Source organism: Mya arenaria, chromosome 11, assembly GCF_026914265.1.
Source record: "Mya arenaria isolate MELC-2E11 chromosome 11, ASM2691426v1".
In the NCBI taxonomy this organism is placed as follows: domain Eukaryota; kingdom Metazoa; phylum Mollusca; class Bivalvia; order Myida; family Myidae; genus Mya; species Mya arenaria.
In genome coordinates, this window is record NC_069132.1 from 36,017,819 (window position 1) to 36,032,103 (window position 14,285).

General features: G+C 34.5%; 1 protein-coding gene across 1 annotated transcript; it reads left to right on the forward strand.

Annotated features, from left to right (window-relative positions):
- The first annotated feature begins 1,153 nt into the window (after window positions 1-1,153).
- Window positions 1,154-13,139, forward strand: LOC128208499 (acid-sensing ion channel 1B-like). Its single transcript, XM_052912061.1, is given in 7 exon segments — window positions 1,154-1,317; window positions 2,685-2,740; window positions 3,204-3,278; window positions 4,233-4,414; window positions 7,581-7,734; window positions 10,409-10,591; window positions 13,129-13,139. Coding segments are annotated over 7 exon segments (825 nt in total).
- The last annotated feature ends 1,146 nt before the right edge of the window (window positions 13,140-14,285 follow it).

Genomic DNA, 14,285 nt, shown 5'->3' on the forward strand with positions numbered 1-14,285 from the left:
AAACTGAGTCCGGAGTCACAGATGACTGGTATAGGTCGTTCGTACCTTTTTTAACATTAACTGAAGTGTTTAAGCTTTTGGTATCTTAGTTCTAATATTTCTTATGATTTGCAAGACATTATTTAGTAACACAATAAAGCATATTACAAAACATGAGCGAGTTCTTTTAAAGGTTAAATTATCCCCCAGCTTATGCAAGAGCCATGCGGGCGAGCCTTTTTTCTATTTTTTCTTGACTTTAACAGCGTTGGTTTGCTCCCAATTAAACCATTTTTTTTGTTTTTGTTTTATACTTTAATTTTACTTTTGTTCTGCAATTTTGGTATCAAGAAGTAAAATTATAATGATATGATTGTGTTCAGATGCATTTCCGTGTAAAAAACACAAACACAAAAGCTAGTCCCTTTAAATTATAGTTCATTGTATTGACAAATCTGGAACTTAGATTTCGTTAAATCAAGTAATGTGTATCGTGATTTAGGTATATTAAAAACCGCATCTTAATATCTCCTGTCTGTTTAGCATTGTCAAATTAAACATTAAATATAAATGCAGTGTTATTTATTCTTTACACAGACATATACAGTTCCCTATACATATTTCTATGTTTAAATAAACATCTTAGACCAAATGTTCTAACTTAATATTTATTATCTCTGAAATGATATTTATTTTTGGCAGAAGCCAATGTTTTCATCTCGAGTTCACCGAATCGAAAAAGTAGCATGGATAAAACGTTTATGAACACGTCTTACGAGCAAAATGCCTTTTTCATTCTTAGTGTATTCTTCATGTATAAAATATATAACATCTTTTGATAACAGCAGTGTTTCTACTATGTTAATATATGCACACAGCACAAATTGAAAGTCATAATACTATCGCCTTCCCTTCAACCGAGTACACATACTACCAGTATTGCATATATGTAGCAAGGTAATCGCTCTTGCTTTAATGTCGGTTGCGTTTTCCCTTTTGGCTTACGACTTTTTATCACACTTTTCTGTAAATATTTAGAAATAATAGTGTTTCGATACTATGTTTAAACTGTACAATCCTCATTACCTTGGTAGAATACACATTTCTATGAATGCAGTAAATGCACTATAACTTGACTAGGTTAGAACGATCATACATATTTAATTCCAGAACCATGTGGCTTCTTCTAGTCCTCGAAAGTCTGGCGGCAGTTATTTTCCAAATAGTTGACCGTGTGAACTATTACTACTCGTTGCCATTGAACGTAAACGTGCAGATAAATTACAATAAATCCATGGACTTTCCGGCAGTGAAAATTTGCAACCAGAATGCCTTCAGGTAACATACACATATTTGTTTAATAGCCATACATTCTTTAAAACGCTCTGATTTAATTTAAGCATTGATTGATTGAGTGAGTGAGTGAGTGAGTGAGTGAGTGAGTGAGTGAGTGAGTGAGTGAGTGAGTGAGTGAGTGAGTGAGTGAGTGAGTGAGTGAGTGAGTGAGTGAGTGAGTGAGTGAGTGAGTGAGTGAGTGAGTGAGTGAGTGATGTATTAATGTATCTTATTTTCGATGTTATATAATTTAATTTATCAAACCGCAATACCCAAAAACAACATAAGTAATATGAGTGCTCACTTCCGATAAACAAAATGAAGAACAAAACTATTAAGAGCAAGCCAAGTCTGAAGAATGTAAGACTGAATACTTATATACTGATATAAAATCAGAATGGCAGCCCAAATGAACAAATTGGAAATGAGATTTAGAAAGGACATCTCCAAAATGGCAATCGCTAGTGCTGTTTTAGATCCTACATAAACTGAAGAGTTAAACACTAGTGTTATAATTGAACTGAGGCTATTGTCATAAAAAAACTATCAAAACCCAAGACGGTCACCAGGAATACCTGGTTAATATCTCATAGGCACTCAGAAGTGCTGTCAGCTAGACAATTTAAAAGTTTAAATTCTTTGTTGTAGTAGAAGTCAATCTATTAGTTAATCTTCATAGAAACTTCTATAGCAGAGCTCTTGGCATAGAGTAGCAATGCATTATATACTAAGAAATAATCAGTGATAAAAGTAAAGCTAAAACCTTGTCCCTATCGATCGCCCTGCACACAATTATATTGACAAACACATATACTGGAATGTAAAGCAATAATTACTATTGTTTGAAAACAATGGCCCCTTACCACTACTTTAAAATTCTAATGTACCACTATTATGGACTGCTCATTGCTAAGAAATTTAAAAATAGACTGATTCCTTATAAATGAAAAGGGGAAAATAGATAAGTTTGTCCGACGTATTGCCGCACCTAGGTAAATGTCAACAATGCTTGATAAGATTTACCTTTTACTACTTTACTTTAATCGGGATTGTTGGGATAAGAGTGAGGTTGTGCACACAAAATGGTTTAAACCCCCCAGTAATTTTACCATTTACTGACCGTTCCAAGGCGGTATCTAACAATCCTTGATAAACACACCTAGTTTTTTTTATAGTATATATGTTCTATGTTTTTTATAGATTTTTGTGCCGTTGTTCCATGTTTCTTGTTTGTGACTGTATGATTTTGTGTTCTTTGATTTTGGCGTTTGTGCCATTAAACGGGGTTTATGTTCTTTTTGGCGACTGAGCTTGTTTTTGTAGTTTTTCATATAAATATTGCATTCGATTTAACAAGGATTACCTTATAGGGCAACAGAGGCAGCAAGGACAGGACGATATCAATTGGTTGAAGAGATGTTCACAAGTAGAGACCCACTGACTGCTGAATATTTGGCTAACCACAGTACTACAAACATGAGTTTAAATGACTTGTATGCTGATTTAGCACACGCCAAAGAAGACTTAATTGTAAGGTAAAAATTTCATCATTAAGACAAAAAGTCATCATGTTGTGGTTGATGTATTCTGACGTATACTACAACTATGTGTTATAAACATGTATAATGTCTGCTTTAATGATATACGGATACTTCTACAAAAATGGATTTGGGGAGGCAGCGCACGACCTTAGGTGCTCCTCCAAGTGCACCTCTCTAACGTCGTTTTCTTTAATCGCCCCTCCACCCACCAACGATACCTTACTTGAACAATAACCTTAAATAGCAGAACAAAATACATTTTGTAATCACATGATCTGTATTACTAACGAATGTCCAATCTAATCAGATGCAGCTGGAAAAACACCGATTGTACAGCTGAAGATTTTTAACCTGTGTTGACAGATCACGGCCAGTGCTACACATTCACACGTGATCAAACAGATATGATAATGACGTCATCAGGTACCAGCTGTTGTGAAAAGAAATGATAGTTTACCAAAATGCATAAAGGTTTGGGCGATATAGGAATCACGCGCGTCATCACTTCCGTCCGTCAAATGTCCGTCTGTTCCGATTTGGTCCTGTCCAAATCTTTCTCATTCATGGTCAAATTTATAAATTATGTGGCAGAAGTGACCATCATAGCATCAGGATGTGTCGCCAACAAGACCCGTGTTCCTGCCTTCGAGGTCAATGGTCAAATCAACCTTATTAACTAAGTATATGTTGCTACATAAGCCTTACTGATAAAAGTTTGTGTCGGTTCATACCTTTGTCATACAAGTTATTTGCCAGAAGTGACTTCCATTGTATGAGGACGTATTGCGCACTAGACCCGTGTCCCTACTGTCGAGGTCAAGGTCGAAGCAACCTTCTGATCTTTGTAGTTTCCGCTATACAAGCCTCACCGATCATAGTATGTGTCCGGTCCATATCTTTGTCATCCAACGTCAGATTATAAAATTGTTTGGCAGAAGTGACAAGGAAAGTATGAAGACGTGTCCCGTCTAAAATTCGTTTCTATTCCTTCGAGGTCAAGGTCACAGTATCTTTCCGATCTGAGTTTGTTTTGCTGTATAAGCCTTACTGATGGCAGTTTGTATCCGGTCCATGTATTTGTCTTACCAGGTTTGGTTTATCAAAGTTCTATATAAAATGTTATAATGTTTTAAATTGCATTGTACATCAGTAATAGATACCATGAACGCATTAGGTTGAAATTGTTGGTTGTCTATTGCTCACTTTGAAACAATCTTCAGATATGAGATGTTAAAGAAACGATATTGAAGATACATTAAGAACACAGCGATTGTGTACCACTACTTGAAAAATTCTTACAGGCAGCCCTAACTGAGAGAAGTTGTTTATGTAGTGAAACATAAATATTGCACTATCATGTATAATTGTTAAATACAGGCGTAGACGCGGGACTAAGATTGGCTCTAAATATAGAGCGGTACGAATACATGGTGGGACCACACAACTCTGCAGGACTAAAGATTCTTCTTCACCACCCTATGGAAATGCCGTTCGTACACGAACTAGGTCAAGCCGTTCCTACCGGGACGCACGCTTACTTTGGAGTCACTTTTATGGCGGTAGTGTATCTGTTCGGTTTGATAAAATAGAAGATAGTAAGTGTTCATTTTAAAGAAAAAAATAAGCAAATACAATAAAAGGGGCTCAATATTGATTGGTGTCATTTTTATTTTTATTTTAATTTATTGCATTATTATGTTTAGCTCATTTGACTTCAATGATCAAAGCAAAATTAAAGTAAAAACATATAAGACTTTATAAATGTTTTTTTAATCAATATGTACGTGACAACATATTCCAAATTTAAAAAAGGGTCGAAATATCGAAATTCTTTTCTGTATACAAATCATAATTATGTTTTTGTGTTTTGATCATTTAAAGCATAAAAGGCAAACAAGTTTAACATAATAATTCATTACAATATAAAAGAAGAATGCATCCTTTAAGTGTAGCCTGTATTGTGACTTTTTATGACAACTAACGCAATCAAATCATACAATGGCCGTTGAGTATATAATGCAACTGCCTTTCGCCATTCCATATGGATGTGTTTACACGAATTATGTGAATTGAAATATTGGCATTTCTTGCACCTGCTCTGAACACCCCATTTAACTTTCAACGTCAATAATTGATGGAAAAATGGAAAGTTGAAATGGGTGTGATCGATTTACGGGCAAAGCGTTATTCAATTCAACATTTCAATAAGTTTACGGGTTAAGCGTTAATCAGTTTACGGGTTAAGCGTTTATCAGTTTACAGGCAAAGCGTTTATCAGTTTACGGGTTAAGCGTTAATCAGTTTACGGGCAAAGCGTTAATCAGTTTACGGGCTAAGCGTTTATCAGTTTACGGGCAAAGCGTTTATCAGTTTACGCGCAAAGCGTTTATCAGTTTACGGGTTAAGCGTTAATCAGTGTACGGGCAAAGCGTTAATCAGTTTACGGATTAAGCGTTTATCAGTTTACGGGCAAAGCGTTTATCAGTTTACGTGCAAAGCGTTAATAAGTTTACGGGTTAAGCGTTAATCAGTTTACGGGTTAAGCGTTTATCAGTTTACGTGTTAAGCGTAAATCAGTTTACGAGCAAAGCGTTAATCAGTTTACGGGCAAAGCGTTTATCTGTTTATGGGTTAAGCGTTAATCAGTTTACGGGCAAAGCGTTAATCAGTTTACGGGTTAAGCGTTAATCAACGATATGCGCATGTGCGAGGGATGGTGGCAAAAAAATTGAAGAGAGTGAAAATGTTGATATTTATTAGTGTAAATGCTAGGGCTGTAACGATTCATCGGTGCAGCGTGAAATCGCGATTCGGTACCCGACGATATACTGTATCGTATCGCATTGTAAAAAAATCGTGTGTATCGCGTATCGTTAGATTCATTATCTGACTTAAGATTTGTATGCTTAAAACACTTTCCAAACATCTTTGCATGATCCGGTCAATTCGTTTCATTTTTAACTGTCAAAACAGCGAAAGCCACTTCAGCCGCATTTTCGCAAACAGCAGGTAGAGCTAGCAAAATACGTTACAACTAGTTTGAAAATAAAATTTATGAAAGATTTGCAATTTAATTTTCTTTTTAAATTTGACTTACAAAAGATATGAAAAAAACTGGAATCTGCGAGCTAGCTGTTTGCGAAAATGCGGCTGAAGTGGCTTTCGCTGTTTTGACAGTTTTCAGTGGTCTGCAAAGTCAATAATGGCGGAAGGAAATACTACCGGTAGTAAAGAGAAACCTTATAGAGATGTGCCGGCAAAATATAAGTCCAAAGCTTGGGAGAACTTTGGTTTTGCAAAGTCAGACAATAAAATAGTTATTTGTAAATTGTGTCTGGCCGAACTAAAATATAATGGAAACACAACTAACACGACCACGCATCTTCGCCGATGCAAAATAATAAAAACATTAAAAGTATAGTTTTGGTAAGGATATGTACAACAATTTACAAAATAGGCAAACATTAAAGTCCTACATAAAAAGATATATATATATATATAAGCGTATCGTGATATATTTTGAATCGCGTACTCCGTATCGTAATACGTATCGTATCGTGAGTTGAGTGACGATACACAGCCCTAGTAAATGCGTGATTTTATGTTTGTTTTGGATTAAAATGAATGGAAATGTAGTGGTGTAAACGATTTTTAATGCCAAACCGAAAAGCAAAGAGGTACAGGGCGAAATCATCGCCAAATGTAAGTTTACGGGCATAGCGTTTATCAGTTTACGGGTTAAGCGTTTAACAGTTTACGGGCAAAGCGTTAATCAGTTTACGGGCAAAGCGTTAATCAGTTTACGGGTTAAGCGTTTATCAGTTTCACGTTTGAAGGTATATTTAAGATAAGTTTAAAACCAATGCTCATGTATTCGATATAAAATTAAGACTAGTTAAAGCATACGTGACCGTCTCTGATCATAAAATTATTTTAGTCTGCCATATTGTCAATTTCCAATAAGTAAAAAATATCTATGTAATTCATTAAAAATACTGTTCCTTTCGATTTACAGACACGTACTTCAAATTATTGTTTTTATGAAGGGAAACTTCATTTAAAAAAAAACTATTGAATAAGAATATGACTGAACGAAATTTGTTGTGGGCGCGATGCCTGCATATCTGGCTGTATTCTTTTCCATACACAAAACAGGGACCTCATAAACCACTTCTTGTACTAAAATAGTTCACAGAGTATCTATGAGAGTGGATGATGTATCTATTAATGTTCAAATATATCTAAACATCAATATATTTTCTGAAATATACTTACTTAAGTTGCATGACATAAAGAACACCCCTCGTATTCAAACTGTTTTAACTAAGTTTTAATTATATTATAATGTATAATTATGTAGTGTGTTGTTTGTGGAGTTTCATATTGTTATTCCATGTTTCTGTTTTGTGATTGTTTGTTTGGTGATCAATATCTTAGACGTTGACCCTGCGCCATTATACTGGGTTTATGTTCAAACTTTCGACTACTGGACACGTTTCTGTAGTTTGTCATAGAAATAAATTAAGACAACTCTGAAAGATCTTCTTTTTAAACACTAAGACTGATTTATCATTAAAAACTTGTAAATGATAGAAATCGTTATTTCCATTTTTACCACTTAAATATGAAAATGATTTAAATGCGTCAAATGTTTGTTATGCGACCACCAATATTCTTGTAGTTTCAACAGTTTAACCACACATCACATGATATATTATGTTTCAGATTGACAATCTGCCTGCTCCCCATGGCGACTGCGCAATGAAAGAACTGCGTCAAACGACTTACTACACGACGGAAGAGTGTTACCTGGACTGCCTTACCAAATATGGACAAAACACCTGTGGATGCAGGGATACCTACTGGCCTTATTTTAATGGTATGTTTATATCTTATATAAAGTTTTGTAAAATAACAAAGCACCTTTTTATCGTAAAATACTCACTGAGTGATAACAATCGCAAATGAATTTTCACAATGAATCTCGTTTGCTAATATGTAATTATAAAAAGGAACATATTTTTTCTGTTGGGCCACTCGTAATTTTTAAACACTTTTTATACTCCGTGTTTAGTGAAACATTCTCTTAAACAGCTACGTCGTGCTTAAACATTCCTTATTAGGTCGATTTAATGTCGTAACTATATGTTGCTATTCTAAGTTAAAGAAGCGAATTGTTAAAAAAATGAAGGAACTATTTTGCAGCAAAGATATCGGTTGCAAAGCATATTTTCATAACATTTTGGTAACAAGGGCTCATTTTTTGAAATACTTATTGCCCATGTTCAACATAAAACGCCAATAATACGGCGTCCGGATAATAACAAATAAAAGGGTTAACAAATTTAAACATGTGGCGATTGTTTTTAAACACCCGTGATCTTGAAACTTGACCTGTGTTGTCAGCGACTTGCGGAATAATTGTTACATGATAAGTTTATGTTTGGAAGCTAATCAACATTTTTGCACTTTAAAAAGCTTTTAAAAACGCTTTGAATTGATATTGACGAATCAAAATGCAATTATTTTTACTAAATAATGAAAATAAATGAAAATGAACAGTTTTAGAATGAGCCCATTCAAACATTGGTACCTTCACTGCCGATTTAAGCAGGGAAAAAACACTTGTCCCCCTTTTTCACTTCATGTCGAGTGGTGTATAAGCGTCCGCCTCTCATCTTAAATGTTTTGACTTCGGTCCCCACTAAAACAGTGTGTGTATACCACGTGATCAATTACGTCATACATGCTACGTCGGAAGGCAACATTTAGCTTAAAATGAAGTCTTAAATCAAAGATAACTTTTCTTTTACAACACCATTTTAAATGAAACAAAGGGCAGTCTATGCCGTTTAAAGAGCCTCGCATTTGTTTTATTACCGAAATTTGATTAAAGCATTAGTTTCATCAAACACTTCGACAAACCTGTTTCCAAAATAATATTTTGATAGTGCTCCGTCAGACGGCCGTATTGCGAATAGGTTTGTCGAAGTGTTTAAAAAAACTAAAATCTCGATCGAAATCTGGTAAAAAACCGAATGCAGGGCTCCGTAAGCTGCGTAGACTGCGCTTTGTTTCATTTAAAATGGTAAAGAGATGGTGAAGATATCTTTGTTTAAAGTCTTTTTTTCAAATCAAAATATTGCCTTCCGACGTAGCATTTATGACGCAATTTATCACGTGGTATACACACACTGTAAAAGCACTTTGTCATGGCCACTTAAATGGACACCAGGGCTGGTTTTACGTAGGAAAGGGAGACAAGAGTGATTCTGTGGGTTATCAGGTTTCTTCACAGTCGAACTAAAAGAACTTAGTATAAAGAAACTTACTCAAAGATACTATAAATACTATTGTTTGTTTTTTGTGCCATTTTGGCCAACACAATTATACATTCATACATTATGTCAGGTTGGTGATTAACTGGTTCATTATAATTTCCGAAACAGTACATGGTTGAATACATTTAACACCAGCCCCTTAATGAACTCAGAAAACATGGTCTGTTGCTGGAAACAATCTGAAGAAAGAGAAGCATACATTTATATACTCCTTTAGACTGGTTGTATGTGTTCACTGATTCGTGCGGGTTTTAATTGTCCTTTAAACAATATTAAAAATGAAAATGTCTCTCTGTCTAGATTTCAGTCAATTTTCAAAACTCTGTATGTTACCTGGCTAATGTGTCTTTATTGCCTGTGGTTCTTAATTCATTGTTCACTGATTCGGTTGGTGTTTTCAGCGACCTTTGACTGGAGTATCTCAACGTCCCCTTGCATTGACTCCATTTTCTCTATTTTCTGAAAAAGATTGCCGTTAATTTTGCGTCTGTGGACATTTTACTGAACGCCTCCGAATTGGTACTATCGTCTACACTACATGCATTTGCTTTTCTACGCTTATCTTCATGACTTGTTTCCTTTCGACCTTTGCCCTAGCCGTCGCCACTCGTGAAAATATGTTTTTCTATGACACTCGATTTTATGCGATTTATGAAAAAATGCGATTTTACACTGAAAAAAACAACTGATTTCCTCTATATCTTTCATTTGTTTATTATCTTGCAGATTCGCCACCGACTTGCACCGTTAAACAGTATTACGAATGTCTTCAAGGATTTTACGGTAGTATCATTTCATTTATGTTTATTGATATATATATCAAAATAATAAGCACATGAACCTTTTGGATTAATTTTGCTGTTTCTCTAAGCGTGTTTGCAAATGCTACCTACGTTGTTGCAGATGAGTTCGACAGATCAATAAGGGAGCGATGCAAGTGCCCAATACCTTGTCACTTCTTCACTTTCGATCCTTCCAGTTCATATTCGTCGATATCCAATCATCTCGTTGCCAAACTACTTACATCAAAAGAAGTCTTGGGTCTTGAGGTGAAATTACTGAATGCTTACGGAACATCTGCGAAAATGGATGATGAAAAATCATTACAGTTTGAAAGCCTTGTCAATGAATTCCAATCGAAAACAAACGTTATTGACGACATCATAATGAAAATTTATTTAAATTTAGAAAAACAAAAAAATAAAACAAAAGAAATCTTCACATCCATGGAAGATGCATACTAGACGAAAGAGAGATTATACAGATACCAAGAGTCTAATATCGAACAGAACTTCCTGCGTGCAAGAGACGCTATGGAAGAATCATTTATCGAAGGTGTTGCAGATAATGAATTTGCTATGATCAACGTTAAGCGTATCCTTCGACTTGCTAACAGTAAATGTATTGATCAAAGCAGAAAGGATTTGTACGGATATATAATTGATGAATTAGAAACGCATCAGGAAATTGTAAAGATGGCGAGAATTAAAATGTCGTTACTAATTGATTCATATCTTTATGGAAGGCCACTTAATAAATACATATTTGAAACTTTTCCATTATTATTTAACTCATTCATAGTCCCAAAACCGTTAATGAATGAAAGTATGCACCATAACAGCTATATGCGACAGTATTTCCCGGGACTGCTGGAACATTTTGATTCAATAAAAAACGGTCTTAACAAGTTCATAAACCAAACGAAAATAGCCTATGAGAATCAAACAATAAACGAATATGCCTTGAACTCCATACGCGATGATTTACTGTTTAAATTTCATCAATTTTATGTGAGCAAAGGCATTGTTTACAAATACGGTATAGAAAGACCTTTAAATGTGATCAAAGACAGACATTTGAAGTTCGATTATTGATGGCAAGAGTTTAAAAATGGCATTGATACCTTAGAGCAAAACATTCAAGCATTGGTTGATCTGATTAAAGGCATACAATCAGACACAATCCCAATTCTCAATTCTCTTGTGTCGATGCTTCGTGAATACTTTGATGCAACTGTTAGTTTAATGGATCTTGCTTCTGTATTTTCTTCGGATCAAACAAATTATTTAACAAATAACCTTACAATGTTCTTTCAAAAAGTAGAGAGCCGCGGCCAAGAGATTTTTGATCGCCTTAGTTCTATAGAAAATCTAATACATTCAATGTGGGCTCAAATACTGAATGACGAAGATTCATGGAACTATTACAAATACACCGGGAACACTTTGTTTATGAGAAATGTTTCATATGTGAAGAAGGAATGCACATCAAATATTTCCGAAGTTAATCTGTATGATATACGTGAACTTATTGGGCCAAATTCTGAAGACTTCGACTCAGCCTTCGAAAATATCGCTTCGCGATTGCATAGTTTCAAATCTTCAATAGAAATAGACGGCAACTTTGTAAAGTAAGTGGTTTGTAAAAAATGGATCCTTATGTAGTTCAAAAAGACACTTCAATGTATACGTAATAAGTAGAGTTATTCAGAATGTGTACAAAAGTTTTATACAAATATTTAGTTGAAAGTGAAAGTATACCATTTTTACAAATAAAAACACAATATTCTAAGAGTCTAGTCCGTCAGTATATGAGCATAGGTTTATAAGATCCAGTCCATGTTACAAAACCAAAGAAACAATAGACCATATGAGGGAAAAGGTCAAAAGGTAATTACCAGAAACATGATCATCTAAAATGTAAAACAAATAATATTAAAACAAAGGCATATCCTTCTTACTAGAGTATCATCTGGTTTAAAGGACACAAAAATGAGTTTTAGCGGTAATGCATCTAAAAACACTTATTTTACCAACATTTTCTCTAGTTATCAAAATTGTAGAAAATAATACAAATAAAGTATGAAAACAATAGTTTGGTGTTAGTGGGATTGTGAACTCGGGCCGGTTAAGTCAAGAAAATAAGGAAAACTGGCAGCTTGATCGGCCACAAAGGACTTCGACAACTGAGATGGATATTTTGACCTTACAATAATACATTGGTAACATCACGTGATAAAATCGTGTCAAAATCAACCGCTATTGAAATTGTGGTCTTCAAAGACGATATTTGAACAAATATCATCATTTGCTGGAGGGACACAATTATAAGTCTCTTAGTTTTAACACTCCTTATGATTTGCCACACTCTTTCTTGATAAGAAAGTGCGTTTTATAAACCATGAGCGAATCCCTTTAAATAACGCAAAATATCAAGACTTAGTGTAGGATCGATTCTCTACAAAACGGTACTTTGTATTTTAGTGCAAAAAAACAACAACATGAAGTGGCACGTTTTTGCATTGTTAAAGCTGCACTCTCACAGATTGACCATTTTTACAACTTTTTTTATTTTTTGTCTCGGAAAAAGCATTTTTTTTGCATATACATCTGCAAACCAATGATATATAATTGCGGACAAAAAATCAGATCGTAGATTTCATATTTCCATCCGAAAATTAATGTTTTATGGCTTAAACAGTTACTAACGGGTTAAGAAAAATGCATAAAACATCATTTTTTGAACTTAAATATAAAAATCTGCGACCTGATTTATTGTCAGCAGTCTGATATAACTGGCTTCCATGGATTTTCGCAAAAATTGGTTCGTTCCAAGACAAAAATAAACAACTTGTCCAAACGTTAAATCTGTGAGAGTGCAGCTTTAAGGCATTTACCTTTTATAACGCATGCGTTACCTTTGCAAAGTTATTTTGCCAAAAGTAAATGTTAAAATTAGAATAAGCAGTAAGACTTAATTTATGTACAAACTCATTGCCTTGGATAAACTTAATTATTACACTAATACAAACATGTTCTCGGTAAAGCTCAACAAATAAATTTGATTGATTTTCAATCTGCAATAGACCGAGAAGATTAAAATTTTAACGCTGTAATACATCTATTGCTTAAAACTATAACTACTTTATACAGCGAGGAAATGATACTGTGATATTATATACTGTATTTCATTTTATATATATACACACATTACGTCTATAATTATACATATACATACATTTGCGTCATGTTAATGATAATGCATTAGCGGCATGTTAATGATAATACATTTGCGTCATATTAATGATAATACATTTGCTTCATGTTAATGATATTTGCATTTGCGTCATGTTAATGATAATACATTTGCGTCATGTAAATGATAATACATTTACTTCATGTTAATGATAAAACATTTGCGTCATGTTAGTACATTTCCTTCATGTTAATGATAATACATTTGGGTCATGTTAATGATAATACATTTGCTGCATGTAAATACATTTGATTCATGTTAATGATAATACATTTGCGTCATGTTAATGCTAATACATTTGCTTCATGTTAATGATAATACATGTGCGTCATGTTAATGCTAATACATTTGGGTCATGTTAATGATAATACATTTGCGTCATGTTCATGATAATACGTTTGTGTCATGTTAATGATAATGGCTTTTAATGATCGTGCCATAAAAAAATAACTTCTTTTTTGAGCAGGTTGCTTGTCGTACTTACTTGTACCAATGGTTATGGAATCGAAAGGCCATTCAAAGTGATTGTGAATAAACACAGGTATGATCTGTTTCATAGTTCATATGTATCGTTTGAGAGTGGCTTAATAAAAATAGAGGTTAACCGGTTGACGCAGTGGTTAACGCACTCGCTTCTCACCTAGGCGACCCGTGTTTGATCCCGGCCTGTGCGCATGTGAACTTGGTTGGTGTTCACCCAGATGAACAAATGGGTTCTCTGGTTGCCCCTTTAACACAAATTCACACTCTCAAGCAAGATCGTGTCAACAAAAATTGGGTGCTGGAACATTGTCGATGTTAGAAAATTTGATTGTTTAATAATGGAGAGAGAAAAAGCATACCGTCTCACTGGGAGCTGCTATTTTTGGTGCTTGGTATCAAAACAATGTACCACGTGATTACCACCTCTGTTAAGACAACAATTCTAACCAAGCATTTCTCAGACGACTCGCAACCATTCGTACCAATTTTGTTTTATATCGCCGTATATTGGGACATGTCTAGTCAGTTTGACAGCGGTCTAACAACTGAACAACTATGAGTAAATAAGATT